At 45.3% G+C, this 15364-nt stretch overlaps 1 protein-coding gene and 1 long non-coding RNA gene across 2 annotated transcripts in view; both read left to right on the top strand.

Moving 5' to 3' along the window:
• The window catches only part of LOC309529748, a 537650-nt gene that overhangs the window by 297760 nt on the left and 224526 nt on the right, over positions 1-15364 (top strand). The gene's annotated exons all lie outside the window — the stretch shown is intronic.
• The window catches only part of VRK2 (VRK serine/threonine kinase 2), a 69169-nt gene continuing 58217 nt past the window's right edge, over positions 4413-15364 (top strand). Inside the window, exons 1-2 of the mRNA XM_082217691.1 lie at positions 4413-4538; positions 8186-8326. Of these exons, the coding sequence (XP_082073817.1) occupies positions 8191-8326 (136 nt within the window). The 5' untranslated portion in view covers positions 4413-4538; positions 8186-8190. The remainder of the gene's footprint in view (positions 4539-8185; positions 8327-15364) is intronic.

The following is a 15364-nucleotide window of genomic DNA, read 5'->3' as shown; positions in this document are numbered from 1 at the left end:
TGTTTGATGCTTGCTGTGTTTTTATTACGTTGGAAGCTGCTCATATCCTCCTCCTCATCTGGGAAAGGCCCTTGGCTCAGTGACAAAAAGCATCTGCTTCACATATAGCAGGATCCAGATTCAATCCCTGGCATTTGCAGGTTGGGCAGGGAGAGATCCTGTCTGAAACCCTGGAGAGTCCCTGCCTGGTAGCTGATGTCTACAGTAGGTAGAGAGCAACAGTCAATCCTTGGAATGCGTACCTAGGTCTCTGGCAAGCAAGCATCACATTCATGTCCCTTTTTAGGTTTACACTAAAATCACCCAGAATGAATGCCAGAATGTGTGAAGTGGCTCTGATTTAAAGACTCATTGACTTCCCAACAGCCCTCAGAAAGCAACAGGAAAAAGAGAAGTGAAAGTAAAGGAGCAGGAATCGCCTGATAAAGCTTCTTTCCAAGTGACTCATTTGGGTAATGATGCAATGAAAGTTAACCACTTTCTGTTCCCCACTGATTTCCGCAGTAGACTGAAGCGTCTACTAAAAACAATGGGAATTTGCGCTTAACCCTGACCGGATCATGCCCAGAGCCAATGAAATATACTCAGAGTTGAGTGTGGATTTCATGCCCTTTATTCAGCTCATAGTAGTGAGGAATAGAAGTTCCCCCCAAATATCTGCTTTATATACATTATTTACACAATGAGCCGCACGTGATTGGCTAATTCCAGGATTCTCCTATAGGCCAATCAGGTGGCAGATTCACTTCCACCTGGAGCTGGATTGGTTTGGGTGGCTCCTGTGGACCAATCATACTGCTGCATTCATAGGCGCCGACTCCATGGGGCTTGAGGGGGCTTGAGCCCCCTCAAAAAAATTTTTTGGGGGGCTCAGCCCCCCCAATAATCTCGGGCGCCCTTGCCGCCGTCCCCCGCCTCCTCCCCACCTGCTCCCTCCCCAGCCAGCCAGCCAGCCGCGCGCCCTAGCTGGAGAGCCCCGGCCGTCCCCCGCGAGAACAGGGGAATCCCCGGGGGCGGGGGCTTCTGCCTCTAGCCCCAGGTTTCCCGCATATCAGCTGTTCCGGAGCTGATTAATAGGCAGCAGCACGCTCTCCCCTATTCGCTCACGAGGGGGCGGCGCCACTTTATTTGCATATTCATGAGCTTATTTGCATATTCATGAGCTTATTTACATTTCACGAGCTTTCCCGGCCCCCCCAATATTTTTTATAAGTCCGCGTCCCTGGCTGCATTGTTCTAGGACCAATCAGACTGCTGCATTCTGAATTCTATTGTTCTAGGACCAATCAGACTGCTGCAATTTGGATCCTCTTGTTCTAGGATCAATCAGACTGCTGCATTTTGGATCCTATTCAACTCAGCATATAATACCCAACAGTTTTGATGAGGAGCTTCTTCTATGTGCATTCGCCATCCTATCCCTGTACTCCACCCCTTTCTTTTAACTATAGGCCTTCTTATCTCAAAACACCCCCCTCCCACCTTCTTCTTTCAAAGTCATGCCTGAAACCCTGGGAAGTTCAGTGTGACTTATTTCCAAGTAAGTGTGCTTAGGATGGCAAGTATGTGACGCAGCCCTCTGGCAAAGGCTGATGTGCACATCTGCACGGTTGATGTTTAGGGACTCTGGGAAAGGAGACAATGAACAAGAAAACCCTTGCAGAAACAAAAAACTACTGCACACACGCCCCCAAGTCAAAATAGAAAAACTGGTTTGGGATAGGAGGACTGTTTGGGGCAAAGGAAATAGAGAAAGAGGCGTCAGTCGGACCTACTACTGCATAAGTCCATCTTTTCCATAAACAACGCATTGGTCTTTGGAGCTAGAGTGGGCAAACGCAACAACAGAAAGAGTTGTTTAAGGGTTCGTGTGTTGGGACTAGGGTTATAGAATCATAGAATCATAGAGTTGGAAGAGACCACAAGGGCCATCGAGTCCAACCCCCTGCCAAGCAGGAAACACCATCAGAGCACTCCTGACATATGGTTGTCAAGCCTCTGCTTAAAGACCTCCAAAAAAGGAGACTCCACCACACTCCTTGGCAGCAAACTCCACTGTCAAACAGCTCTTCCTGTCAGGAAGTTCTTCCTAATGTTTAGGTGGAATCTTCTTTCTTGTAGTTTGGATCCATTGCTCCGTGTCCGTTTCTCTGGAGCAGCAGAAAACAACCTTTCTCCCTCCTCTATGTGACATCCTTTATCCTATATTTGAACATGGCTATCATATCACCCCTTAACCTCCTCTTCTCCAGGCTAAACATGCCCAGCTCCCTTAGCCGTTCCTCATAAGGCATCGTTTCCAGGCCTTTGACCATTTTGGTTGCCCTCCTCTGGACACGTTCCAGTTTGTCAGTGTCCTTCTTGAATTGTGGTGCCCAGAACTGGACACAGTACTCCAGGTGAGGTCTGACCAGAGCAGAATACAGTGGCACTATTACTTCCCTTGATCTAGATGCTATACTCCTATTGATGCATCCCAGAATTGCATTGGCTTTTTTAGCTGCCGCGTCACACTGTTGGCTCATGTCAAGTTTGTGGTCAACCAAGACTCCTAGATCCTTTTCACATGTACTGCTCTCAAGCCAGGGTTGGAACGATCTAGGTTCACATTGCTGTCTTGCTATATCTTCCAACATTTATCTGATGAAAATAGGGGCGTCCCATTCCAGAATGATAATTTCACTATTCATACCCCACACATCTGACTGGGTTGCCCCAGCCACTCTGGGCAGCTTCCAACATATATGAAAACATAAGAAAACATTATTAAATAATAATAAAACATCTGCCTGGTTCCCTGTAGCTTCACTTCTCGCAGTGAGGGAACCGCCAGAAGGCCCTCGGCACTGGAACTCAGTGTCTGGGCAGTCCGGACCCGGAAGCTGTATGCCGGCTCCCTCGGCCAGTAAAGTGAGATGAGCGCCGCAACCCCAGAGTTGTCCGCGACTGGACCTAACAGTCAGGGGTCCCTTTACCTTTACCTTCTGCATGTGCAAATGGCTTTAGATACCTAATACAGTAGTAAAGGTAAAGGTAAAGGTACCCCTGCCCGAACGGGCCAGTCTTGACAGACTCTGGGGCTTGTGCGCCCATCTCACATCTATAGGCCGGGGGCCAGCGCTGTCCGCAGACACTTCCGGGTCACGTGGCCAGCGTGACAAAGCTGCATCTGGCGAGCCAGCGCAGCACACGGAACGCCGTTTACCTTCCCGCTAGTAAGCGGTACCTATTTATCTACTTGCACCCGGGGGTGCTTTCGAACTGCTAGGTGGGCAGGCGCTGGGACCGAGCGGCGGGAGCGCACCCCGCCGCGGGGATTCGAACCGCCGACCTTTCGATCGGCAAGCCCTAGGCGCTGAGGCTTTTACCCACAGCGCCACCCGCGTCCCAATACAGTAGTACCTTGGGTTAAGTACTTAATTCATTCTGGAGGTCTGTTCTTAACCTGAAACTGTTCTTAACCTGAAGCACCACTTTAGCTAATGGGGCCTCCTGCTGCTGCCGCGCCGCCAGAGCACAATTTTTGTTCTTATCCTGAAGCAAAGTTCTTAACCTGAAGCACTATTTCTGGGTTAGCGGAGTGTGTAACCTGAAGCGTATGTAACCTGAAGCGTATGTAACCCGAGGTACCACTGTAAAGGTAAAGGTAAAGGGACCCCTGACCATTAGGTCCAGTCGCGGATGACTCTGAGGTTGCAGCACTCATCTCGCTTTACTGGCCGAGGGAGCGGGCATACAGCTTCTGGGTCATGTGGCCAGCATGACTAATCCGCTTCTGGCGAACCAGAGCAGTGCACGGAAACGCCGTTTACCTTCCCGCCGGAGCAGTACCTATTTATCTACTTGCACCTTTGTGCTTTCGAACTGCTAGGTTGGCAGGAGCAGGGACCAAGCAACGGGAGCTCACCCCGTTGCAGGGATTCGAACCGCCGACCTTCTGATCGGCAAGCCCTAGGCTCTGTGGTTTAACCCACAGCGCCACCCGCGTCCCTAATAGGTCCATAAATTACCATATAGAATACATTCCACACGAAAAACAGCGACCATTTGTTGTTGACAAAGGTACAGCTGGACATATAAAGGACCCCATAACCTTCAGTAGCTTAGAGGGCCTCATCAAACCTAAATCCGGCCCTGGGGGTTGGGGGTTGGTCTGGATGACCCTCGCGCCCCCTTTCCAACTCCGCGATCGCCCCGCGTTGCTGCTTCTCTCTCTCTCTCGCGCGCGCGCGCTGGGGCCGGGCGTTCGTTCGCTGAGGAGGCGTGTCCGCTGCCTCCGCTTCCCATAGGCTGTTCTCGGGCGGGCGGGCGCGCGCTTGGACACTCCCCCCTTCCCCCCTCCTCCGGCCGGCCCCTCCTTGGGACTCCCTCTTGCCGGGGCCACGTGACGAGGCTCCTCTGACCGGCCGCCGTCACGCTCGGCCTCCCATTCGCCCGGCGCCTCAGGAAGGAGAGGAGGAAGGAAACAGAGAGGGGAGGAAGATACAAAGTTTCCAGCGGGGAGAAAGGCAGACTTTTTCCGGAGTCTTCTCCCGGCGGTAGGCTGAGGACTGGGCGGCCTCTCCCAAAAGATGGGGAAGTTGGGTGGGGACCCCCTGAAAGTTTGGGGTGACTTGAAAGTTTGAGCTAAGCCAGGGCGGGGGGGAGGCAGGACCCCCCCCAACCATAGAATGGTAGCGTCGAATTTACGTAAAGTATTTTAAGCTAAACATAACATTTTTTTTTAAATAATATTTTATTAGGTTTTATCGATAGAAAAGTTTAGAAAAAACAAAAAACAAAAGCAAAACAGATACAAAAATACAGAATACAAAAATACAAACATTAAACACAAAAAAGAAAAAAAGAAAAAAACACATATACGAGAAAAACAAAATTTCCCTCTTTCTTAATCTCTCCACTTTAGTTAACTTATTTTCCTGACTTCCTCACGTCTCCCATTTTTGTATCCCTTTTTAAATTTGGTTCAGCAAATTCATAATCTATTAAACATAACATATTTAGCCGCCCTGAGCCCGGTCTTGGCTGGGGAGGGCGGGTATAAATAATTTTATTATTATTATTATTAAACAAGCTATAGCTTAGGGCCCCCACTCTCTGGGGGGGGGGGAAATTAAAGGGGAAAAAAATCCTGGATGTACATTTCCATATATAAGATAAGAAGCAAATAGAATAGATGGATAAACTTTATTCACATTCGCCATGGCAACATAAAACAAGCAATATATACAAATAAGAAGTGGGTAAAAAGGGCAGTCAAATGATCAAGGTTACTGATAGTGGCCCTTAATCTCATTGCAGCCTCGATAAGAACAAATAGAATAAAACCTACATACAGGAGCCCCCACCCCCCAAAAAACCTGGATGTACATTTCCAAAATATAAGATAAAAAACAAAATAAAACCTACATACAGCAACAGTGTCTTGTGTAGGTTCCTGTGATGTAAGTAATGGGCCCCCAATCATTTTAAGTTAGAGCTTAATAGTTATTTCACTGTTAATATACTTAATTGTGCTTCAATTCAACAATGACTTTGATAAAATACATATTTTGTTATGTTCAAATGGCTTTAGATACCTATTAGGTCCATAAATTACCGTATAGCATATGTTCAACACACAAAAACAAAACAGCGACAATTTGTTGTTGACAAAGGACAGCTGGACATATAAATGGCCCCGTTACCTTCAGTAGCTTAGGGACTCATCAAACCTCAATCCGGCCCTGAATGGTAGCGTCAGAAGGGACCCCTAGGAGTCAGCTAGTCTAACCCCCCCACAGCAAAGCTAAAAGAATTCCCAAGTTTAAAAAAAATCTCCAGTGAGGTGCCGAAATCCCAGTGGAGCAGAAAAAAAGACTATTTATGTATGTGACCACAGCTGCTTGGATGTTATTGGCCCAGAGATGGAAAGAAGTCCCTACCAGAGAAGAATGGCAGATTTAAGTTGATGGATTATGCTGAAATGGCAAAAATGACCAGAAGAATCAGAAATTTTAAGAAGGAATTGGGGGAAATTGCTAATTTATCTTAAAAACCATTCTAAGCAGTTAAAATCGTTAGTTGGATTGGACTAACACATGTAGTTTAAAGTTGAATTTTGGATATAATAGAGGCGTAAAAGATTTGGATTATTATAAAAGATGCAGGAGGAAATAATCAGCAGTAAGACCCACAAAGGGGAGGCGGCATTCTTTGGAATCTTGTTTTTATTCTTGGATATGTGATTGTAAAACATGAATATGAAAAATGAAATAAATATTATTTTTAAAGGGGGAAAAAATCTCCAGTGACAGAGGAACCCCCGGCAAATTGGCTGTTCCATCTAAGAAATAGTGGACTCCGTGTTCTGCTTCTCTACCCTCCTGTCCTCAGGCTCTTTGCAAATTTAGATTTTTTTTTAATAATGCAAAAAAATTGCTGAGACTTTTGGGAAGTGGAAGCTGGAGTGAAATATTGCAGCAGTGGAGTGGTGGTGCCAGCCAGCCAGCCCCTTCCAGGGTACTCCATTCCATTCCTCCCCATGTTTCTTCCCCTCCCTTGGGAAAAAACAGATATTCTGCATCCACTGGGCATGCTCTTTCAGCTGCTTGGGTGGTTCCCTTTTGAGTTTTCTTCTCACTCCTTTTTAGGGGCGGAATTCCCTTCAAAATTTAGTCTCCTCCCTCCATAGGTTCTGTGATGCATCCCTTTTGTGCAGGAGTGGCAGTGTTCACTTGGAGAATTGAGTTTGCTAGTACTGTAGCATGTAGCTAGGTGTGGCTTGTGTATTGCAAAGACTCCTGGGAGTTGAGTGGGGAGATGCTTGGTTTTGTTTTTAAAGTGACTGCAGCTGCAGTCCTGTACTCACTTAGGGCAGATTCATGCCACACATTTAAAGCACATCACTTCCCTCAAAGAACCATGGGAACTGTAGTTCCCTCATGGAACTACAATTCCCGAATTATTAGCTAAGGATAATTAAAAGTAATAGAAAATTAAGAAATGCAGAAGTATGATAAAGAACAGAAAATCATCAGAGGTGTCGACGGAAGTCAAAATATTGCATAAGATGTGAAGATATGTTGTATGACTGTTGGAACTGATATGTTAAAAAAATCAATAAAAATGTATTATTATTTTTTTAAAAAAGGAACTCCCAGTACACTTAGCAAACCACTGTTCCCAGGATTCCTTAGTTGAAGTCATGTGCTTTAAATGTGCATTGAATGTGCTCTAAATGCATGATGTGCTTATGTCCTTAGTTGGGCGTAAGTTTTGAAGCATTCAGCATGACATCTGAGTACATATGCATAAGTGGGTGGGATTTTTTAAAGAAAAGATGTGTTTCTTTCTCCTCTTGGTTTTAATGTATTTTGTCAGGGTTTTGTCTGTCTGTTTGGTTTGTTTTAAGTCACTTTTCAAGGAAAAGCAACTAACAAATTTAAGAAATAAAAATAAAAATGCAGTCTGGGCTAAACAATAAATTATGATCATACACATATGAGCCACTTACAAAACAGAACAGTTGTTTACTGCATGAGCAGTAAATAGCAATAGATAACAATAGACTACAATAACAGTTCTATTAATAGAGTTGATAAATGTTCATGAACATTATATCAGCAAATTAACAATTCATGAATGCTCCATTGAATAAGTGTTATTGTTTGGCTCCTTAAGTCAAGGTTGCGGTTGCCAAAATGGAATGTCTAGTTGCCATTTTGGGGCAAGACTGCTCTAAAGGCTTATTTTTCAAATGATGGACTGACTGTGATTGATTCTCAGTGAAACATCTGGCTAGTTCAGATGACAACCTTGAGCTAGGTTAAGAGCTTTGAGAACTTAAATAAGAAAAGTCACTTGATCCAGAGACAGTCCACATTTATATTGGCCCATTCCACAGGGTGGGAAAAGCAATTCGGTTCTAGAAATTCATTCCAATTGTTCAGATAAAATATAACTGATAGAATTCTACAGGAAGGGGTACTAGTGTGTGAAAACAGTCCAGATCCAATGATCTCCCCAGACAGTGGAGATGCCACATGCCATTACGTGGTTGCAGGTGGTCCGAAAGCCAGGTGCAAAATGTGCCTGGCGCCTGGCTGATTTCGAACACTGGGTAGAGTGGGGCATTCAGCAAATAATATATAGATGAAATAACTCTTCATATGTTCCTTTGTATTCCTCCTTTTCTCCCATCCAGGTGTGATGCCTCCTAAAAGGCATGGAAAAAGCAACCTCCCCACCCCTCTTCAAGAAGGGGTAATACTGAAAGACACCGAAAAAAGAGAGTGGAGACTAGGTCGTATGATTGGCCAGGGAGGGTTTGGCCTAATCTACCTAGGTAAAGTATAGATCATCACCTGAGTCATTGCAATGTGCCGCCTTTGCTGTTGGTGATTTCTGTGTGTTTGTGTTCCATCCTTATAATTGTTAGTTCTCCAATCTCTGTGTTGGTTTCATCTCTTAACCAGTTCAATCTTTGTGTTGCTTTCAAACACAACTTTATAACCATAAGGCACAGTTTAGGGTACTTGAGAATTTTGCTGCTAAATCAGCCTTCCTATCCTGGCATTTTGGATGACAACTTACGTTATCTCAGAGCACTGACAGTGCCTGATGGAAGCTGTAATTCAAAGAATATGGAGGACACCAGGCTGAGGATGGCTATCCTAGATTACCCTATTCCCGTCTCTAAATTATTCCCATACAATTTTTAACCCAGCACAGATGCTGGTAATATGCAATTTCTGGGTTCTCATGACTACAACCCTAAATAGCAACACTGATGATATTCCTGACTCCTACAGCTTCAGAAACCACAATTTGACTTTCAGAGCTGACGTTAACCTTTAGGAGCAAAAGTGAATTTTTCTGGATGCCCCTCTTGGCACTGGAAGCTTAACTGGGCTACTCATGGTGTCTTCAGACACATCTCAGCTCCTGACCATCTGCTGTCCTGTCCCTGTGCCCATTCAGAAGGTGGCATGCCAGTTTCAACAGGGTCTAGATGCCAATTCCACAAGGCAGCCAGTACCACAGTGCCAATTTAAGGGAAACATATCCTTGCAGATTGTCCGTAATCCACCTAACAGCAAATTTTTCTCTTTCTAACCCATTGGCTTGCATCCGTACTGTTGGTTAACTGAATAAGGAACAAGGAACCTTAGAGACGGTGGCCAAATGAAATCGCTTCCACCTTGCGGGATAACGCCGGGAGTAGAAAAGGCTAAGGAGTAAACCCTGGAATGAAATCCCTAAGAAGGTTGATGGCACCTTGTACACCTCCTTGCAGCAACTCCTGCAGCCAAGCTGGTGCCTAACGTATTTCTCTGCTTTGGATCACATCAGCAAGGCCGGGAGGGGTCATCTGGGCAGCCCAGGGCCTCCATTCACACACTGCCTAGCCTGGGGAGGTCACTTTGGTGCGGTTTGACTTCACCCCTGGAGGCACACTCCATTGTCTCTCAAGACTGACAGATGCCAATAACAATAGATTGAATTTCACTTCGACATTAGCATCTGTCTGGATGCGTCCAAATCATAGAATCAAGAGACCACAAGGGCCATCGAGTCCAACCCCCTGCCAAGCAGGAAACACCATCAGAGCACTCCTGACATATGGTTGTCAAGCCTCTGCTTAAAGACCTCCAAAGAAGGAGACTCCACCACACTCCTTGGCAGCAAATTCCACTGTCAAACAGCTCTTACTGTCAGGAAGTTCTTCCTAATGTTTAGGTGGAATCTTCTTTCTTGTAGTTTGGATCCATTGCTCCGTGTCCGCTTCTCTGGAGCAGCAGAAAACAACCTTTCTCCCTCCTCTATGTGACATCCTTTTATATATTTGAACATGGCTATCATATCACCCCTTAACCTCCTCTTCTCCAGGCTAAACATGCCCAGCTCCCTTAGCCGTTCCTCATAAGGCATCGTTTCCAGACCTTAAATAGTCATGTCACGCTAAAAGACGGACTGTTTTGTGGGGTTGAAGATTTTGCAGCCAGGATCTGACTTGATTACATGCACGAAGGAGACAATGAAGAAGATGGGTGTGCAGAAACATAGACCTATGAGAGAAGATGTTACGAGACAACTACAGCCTTGATATCCGATAGCTCTGTCTGTATAGATCTTCTCTCAAAAGTAACACAGTATTTCCCCTGAGTTCTGCAGGCCTCAAGCTTAAGTAAAATGCTTATCTGCAGACTGAGCTTCATTTAATGTCTTTCGTGCATGTTAAGACTTTCACAATGTAGTTGTTTTTCTAAAAGGTCTACTGGACCATATTTAAGTTGAGTTTGAAAACATTGCCAATTTTTTAAACTTTCTGGTTCTGAAATATGCTTTCCTAGCATGGCTATTGTGATGTTAGTGCAGTGTTTCTCAAACTTTGGGTCCCCAGCTGTTGCACTGCAACTCCCATCGTTCTTGACCACTGGACCTGCTAGCTAGGGATGATGGGAGTTGTAGTCCAACAACAGCTGGGGACCTAAGTTTGAGAAACACTCCAGTATGTAAACCTAGCAGAAGAATAATTTCTGAGGAACACTGGTTAAAAAAACCCACCCTTCTTTCCCTGTGTATGTGCACGTACACAAATACACTTTCTTGAGGCCACCAGTGTTTGCAAAATGAGCATCTGTTGCCAAAACCTCCAGCAGCAGCAGCAGTGAGATCAGCTGTGGACAGGAGTTGGGGAATTCTATTTAATTGCCAGTAGGCATAGCTTTTTTGCTCTCCCCTAGTGTGCAAACTTTGCCTGCAAAACCGGCTCCCTAAGATCTATGGCAGACACTTTTCTCCATTATATTCCAAGAGATGATTGCCACGAAAATGAACCGCTGTAAGTGAAAGCTGGCAGGCTCCAGTTGGCAGACCAAACCAGCAAGTAAACTTTGTCGGACTTCTGGGTGCTGTGGTGCCAGGCTGTCAGTGAGCGGGGAGGCGGAGAATGGCAATTTCCTCCAGAAATGTGCTCCAATGTTGCTGCTTGCTTATTAAAACTAATAAAAGCTGTGGGGGAGCGCCATAGCTCAGTGGCAAAGAACATGCTCTGCGTGTAGAACATCCTGGGCTCAGTCGCTCTAGATAGGAGAGCTGAGGGAAACCAGCAGGAATAGGCAGTTCAGGTTTAGGTGGGTCGAATAGCTGGTGCATATGGGTTTTGCTTGTGGAAAGGCTGTGCTCCCTAGTAGAACATCAGCTTTGCATGCAGAAGGTTGCAGGTTCAATCCCTAGCATCTCCAGGAAGTTCAGTTATATGTTCGATTTCATGTAGAGTTGTTAAAGGGTTTTCATTCAGGTAAAGGAAAAAGAAACCTAGGCGTTAACTTACTGTGCAAAGGACCTGTGCTTGTACACACATGACCACTGGCCTTGAAGTTGTTCTCCAGAGGTTGTCGGATGGGCTGACCAGCTTCTTAAGCCGTGTCGAAGGGAGGGAGACAGCTTACACTGTAGCACCCATCTGCTTGCAAGCTGGTTCATCACATTTCTATAGTAGAATAGGGATGCGGGTGGTGCTGTGGGTTAAACCACAGAGCCTAGGACTTGCCTATCAGAAGGTCAGCGGTTCGAATCCCCGCGACGGGGTGAGCTCCTATCGCTCGGTCCCTGCTCCTGCCAACGTAGCAGTTCGAAGGCATGTCAAAGTGCAAGTACAGTGGTATCTCTGGTTACGTACTTAATTCGTTCCGCAGGTCCGTTCTTAACCTGAAGCACAACTTTAGCTAAAGGGGCCTCCCGCTGCTGCCACGCTGCCGCTGCGCAATTTCTGTTCTCATCCTGAAGCAAAGTTCTTAACCCGAGGTACTTTCTCTGGGTTAGCGGAGTCAGTAACCTGAAGCGTATGTAACCTGAAGCGTATGTAACCCGAGGTACCACTGTAGATAAATAGGTACCACTCCGGCGGGAAGGTAAACGGTGTTTCCGTGTGCTGCTCTGGTTCTCCAGAAGTGGCTTAGTCATGCTGGCCACATGACCCGGAAGCTGTACGCCGGCTCCCTTGGCCAGTAAAGCAAGATGAGCACCGCAACCCCAGAGTCGTCCGTGACTGGACCTAATGGTCAGGGGTCCCTTTACCTTTTTATAGTAGAATCAGATTGTACTTCCGTTACACCACCTCTCACGAGCTTGTTCTTCAGAGAAGTTTTGCACTGCAACTCCCATTAACCCCAGCCAGCCTGTTCTAGGTAGGTCTGATAGGACTTGTAGTGCAGAACATCTGGAGACCACTGGTTGCTGGTGCTGCCTTGCACTTTTTTTTAAAAAAAGAGGTGTTTCAAGCTTCTTCCAAAGCCTAACACTTGGGAAAACACACGGTGTGCATTCTAGCGGGATACAAGTCGTTGGTGTAGCTAGAGGTGGAAGGAAACTGGAGTTGTGGGGGGCGAATCAAGGAGTGGTGGTAAGGCAGTCAAGGTGGACCATCTGTGACTCACGTTAGGGAATCTTTGGCCATCTTCCTAACCTGTAGCATTCATACATCATGCTTTTCATTTGAGCATTCATTTTATCCGTGGAGGCACAGGTAATCTCAGTGGCTGGAAGCCATCTGTGCCTGGTACAACAGCTTTGACTGTCTCTGGACCACAGCAGTTCAGGCATTGGCAGTTTTTAAGATTGGATCGCCGCAGTGCACTCTTGTTGTGTGAGGCTTCCTTTGCAGTTGACCTGGAAACTGCATTTAGATCCTGCCAGCATGTAGCGTTTCTGCCTGGCATAGCTGTCAACTTCCCCCTTTTTAAAAGGGAAATTCCCTTATTCTGAATAGGATTCCTCGCAAGAAAAGGGAAAAATTGACAGCTATGCTGCCCGGGGGTGTCCGCTTGTTGTTGATTTGTTACCAGGTAAAGCTCATTGCGTTACTATTAGAAGAGAAAGCCCTTGACAGCTTAGGACCAGTTTACCTGCCAGATTGCCTTTCCTGCATATGCGCCCACTCAGGCATATAATATATAATAGAATCATAGAGGTGGGAGGGATCCCAAGGGTCATCTAGTCCAACCCCCTGCAATGTATGAATATCAGCTAAAGCATCCGTGACAGGTGGCCATCTAACTTCTGCTTTAAAAGGTTATATAGATATATAAATATTCTGAACAACTGAAACAAAAAGAAGCAGATATCCTTGCAATAATATAATATAATATAATATAATAATAATAATAATAATAATAATAATAATAATAATAATAATTTATTATTTATACCCCGCCCATCTGGGCGGCTTCCAAAAGAATATTAAAATACTATGATACATCAAACATTAAAAGCTTCCCTAAACAGGGCTGCCTTCAGATGTCTTCTAAAAGTCATCATGAAATATAATTGTAAAGAGAGAGTGTCAATTTAACGTTAAAAGTTGGGGAGGAAACTGTGAAGAAAAAGTCAGAAAAAGTGAGAAGAGTTTCAGTTGCAGATTATTTGTGTTTTACCCTTATTTTACTGGAGAAAATGGTACAAGGTTTGAGTTTCTATTGCTCTGGCCTGCTATCTTATCTTATTTAGTGTTCTTAACCAGCTGATTTTTCCTTTTCCTTTTTTTCAGTTTTCAGTTCATAAAATGAAACTATCAGGCGTAAGGTCTCGTACAAACTTATTGGTAAAGTCCAGTTAAGTTTGGTTTGTATGGAAGGTGCTAATCATTCAAAATCAATGATACTATCTTCAATTATCTTCAGTTCATTTAAATTTTATTGAAGAAATCATTATTCCTCAACAATCTGTTTTTCTTCCTTTAACGGACAAGTTTCTTCTTTATATTTCAAATAATGATTGGTTGTAAGGTTGTAATTTTGGCTTTATTAATTATAGTTAAAGGCTTTAACTCAATAGTTCTATCTCTTTCTTGATCAGTTCGGTCCCAGTTACATTTTCACAAAGATATTTTAAAGTCTCTTATTCTTAAGATAAATTAAATCAAGTCTTTAAAGTTAATTTTAATTATAATATTTGCATAATGGCAATGCAAATATTAATGGTATGCAACAGTTTCATGTGAATTTGGACTTAGTCTCCAACTTCCCTCAAGGACCAGTTACTTTTTAGCATTGCCCTTTGTGTGATGTCCATGGTGTGGCCCTTCTGGGTGTTTTTGGACCCCAAATCCCATATGCCCCGCAGAGGACCCTACAGTCTGCAAACAATAACGTCTTGGAGGTCCCGGGCCTCAAGGAGGTTAGACTGGCCTCAACCAGAGCCAGGGCCTTTTCGGTCCTGGCCCCAGCCAAGAGACCAGGGCCCTGCGGGACTTGACATCTTTCTGCAGGGCCTGCAAGCTGGGGTTGTTCCGCCAGGCCTTTGGTTGGGGCCCAGTCTAACTCCTCTCCTCCTACAAGACCCTATATATAAGAGGCCTCTCTAACTCCTCTCACTGGCTCATATAAATAGCTGAGCCTGGTGAGTACCTAAGGTTCCCAACCCCTATAGTCATAATTTGCCACTTGCCTCCTTATTTGATTTTAATCCGATTTTAAGCTGTATTTCAGTCAGTTGCTGAATTTTATGTTTTAATGTATTTATATTTTGATGTTAGCCGCCCTGAGCCCGGTTATGGCTGGGGATGGCGGGATATAAAGAAAATTTATTATTATTATTATTATTATTAGGCATATTTCTTTTTTTAAAAAAAAATTAAATTGATTTTTACATAACATTTCCAAAAATCATACAACATATTTTCTTACCTTATACAATGTTTTGGACTTCCATCAACCACATCTGAAGATTTTTCAGTCTTTATCACTTAATCTGCATTTCATTAGTTTCACTATTACATTTAATACAGTGGTACCTCAGGTTACATACGCTTCAGGTTACATATGCTTCAGGTTACAGACTCCGCTAATCCAAAAATATTACCTTGGGTTAAGAACTTTGCTTCAGGATGAGAACAGAAATCGTGCTCCGGCGGCGCGGCAGCAGCAGGAGGCCCCATTAGCTAAAGTGGTGCTTCAGGTTAAGAACAGTTTCAGGTTAAGAACGGACCTCCGGAACGAATTAAGTACTTAACCTGAGGTACCACTGTAGTCCTTCACTAATAAGTCTCTTCATACTTTTCTCTGCAAGATTTCGCATAGTCCTCCTTACAAAACTCCGGAGGGCTCCCTGTGCTTCGGGCGGCAGGCTGCCTCCCCAAGCCTCACGCACCGGACGGGACCTCCTGCCGGGCGCGCGAGGCTTGCAGACACTCGTCCACAGCACGGGGAGCCCTCCGGAGGGCTCCCCGTGCTTCGGGCGACAGGCTGCCGCCCCAAGCCTCGCGCACCGGGCGGGACCTCCTGCCGGGTGAGCAAGGCTTGCAGACACTCGCTCAAAGCACGGGGAGCCCTCCGGAGGGCTCCCCGTGCTTCGGGCGACAGGCTGCCGCCCCAAGCCTCGC

This window comes from Podarcis vaucheri (genome assembly GCF_965113315.1).
Source record: "Podarcis vaucheri genome assembly, chromosome: 3".
Classification (NCBI taxonomy): domain Eukaryota; kingdom Metazoa; phylum Chordata; class Lepidosauria; order Squamata; family Lacertidae; genus Podarcis; species Podarcis vaucheri.
Note: the sequence above shows the minus strand (reverse complement) of the source record. Positions and strands in the feature narration are given on the sequence as shown.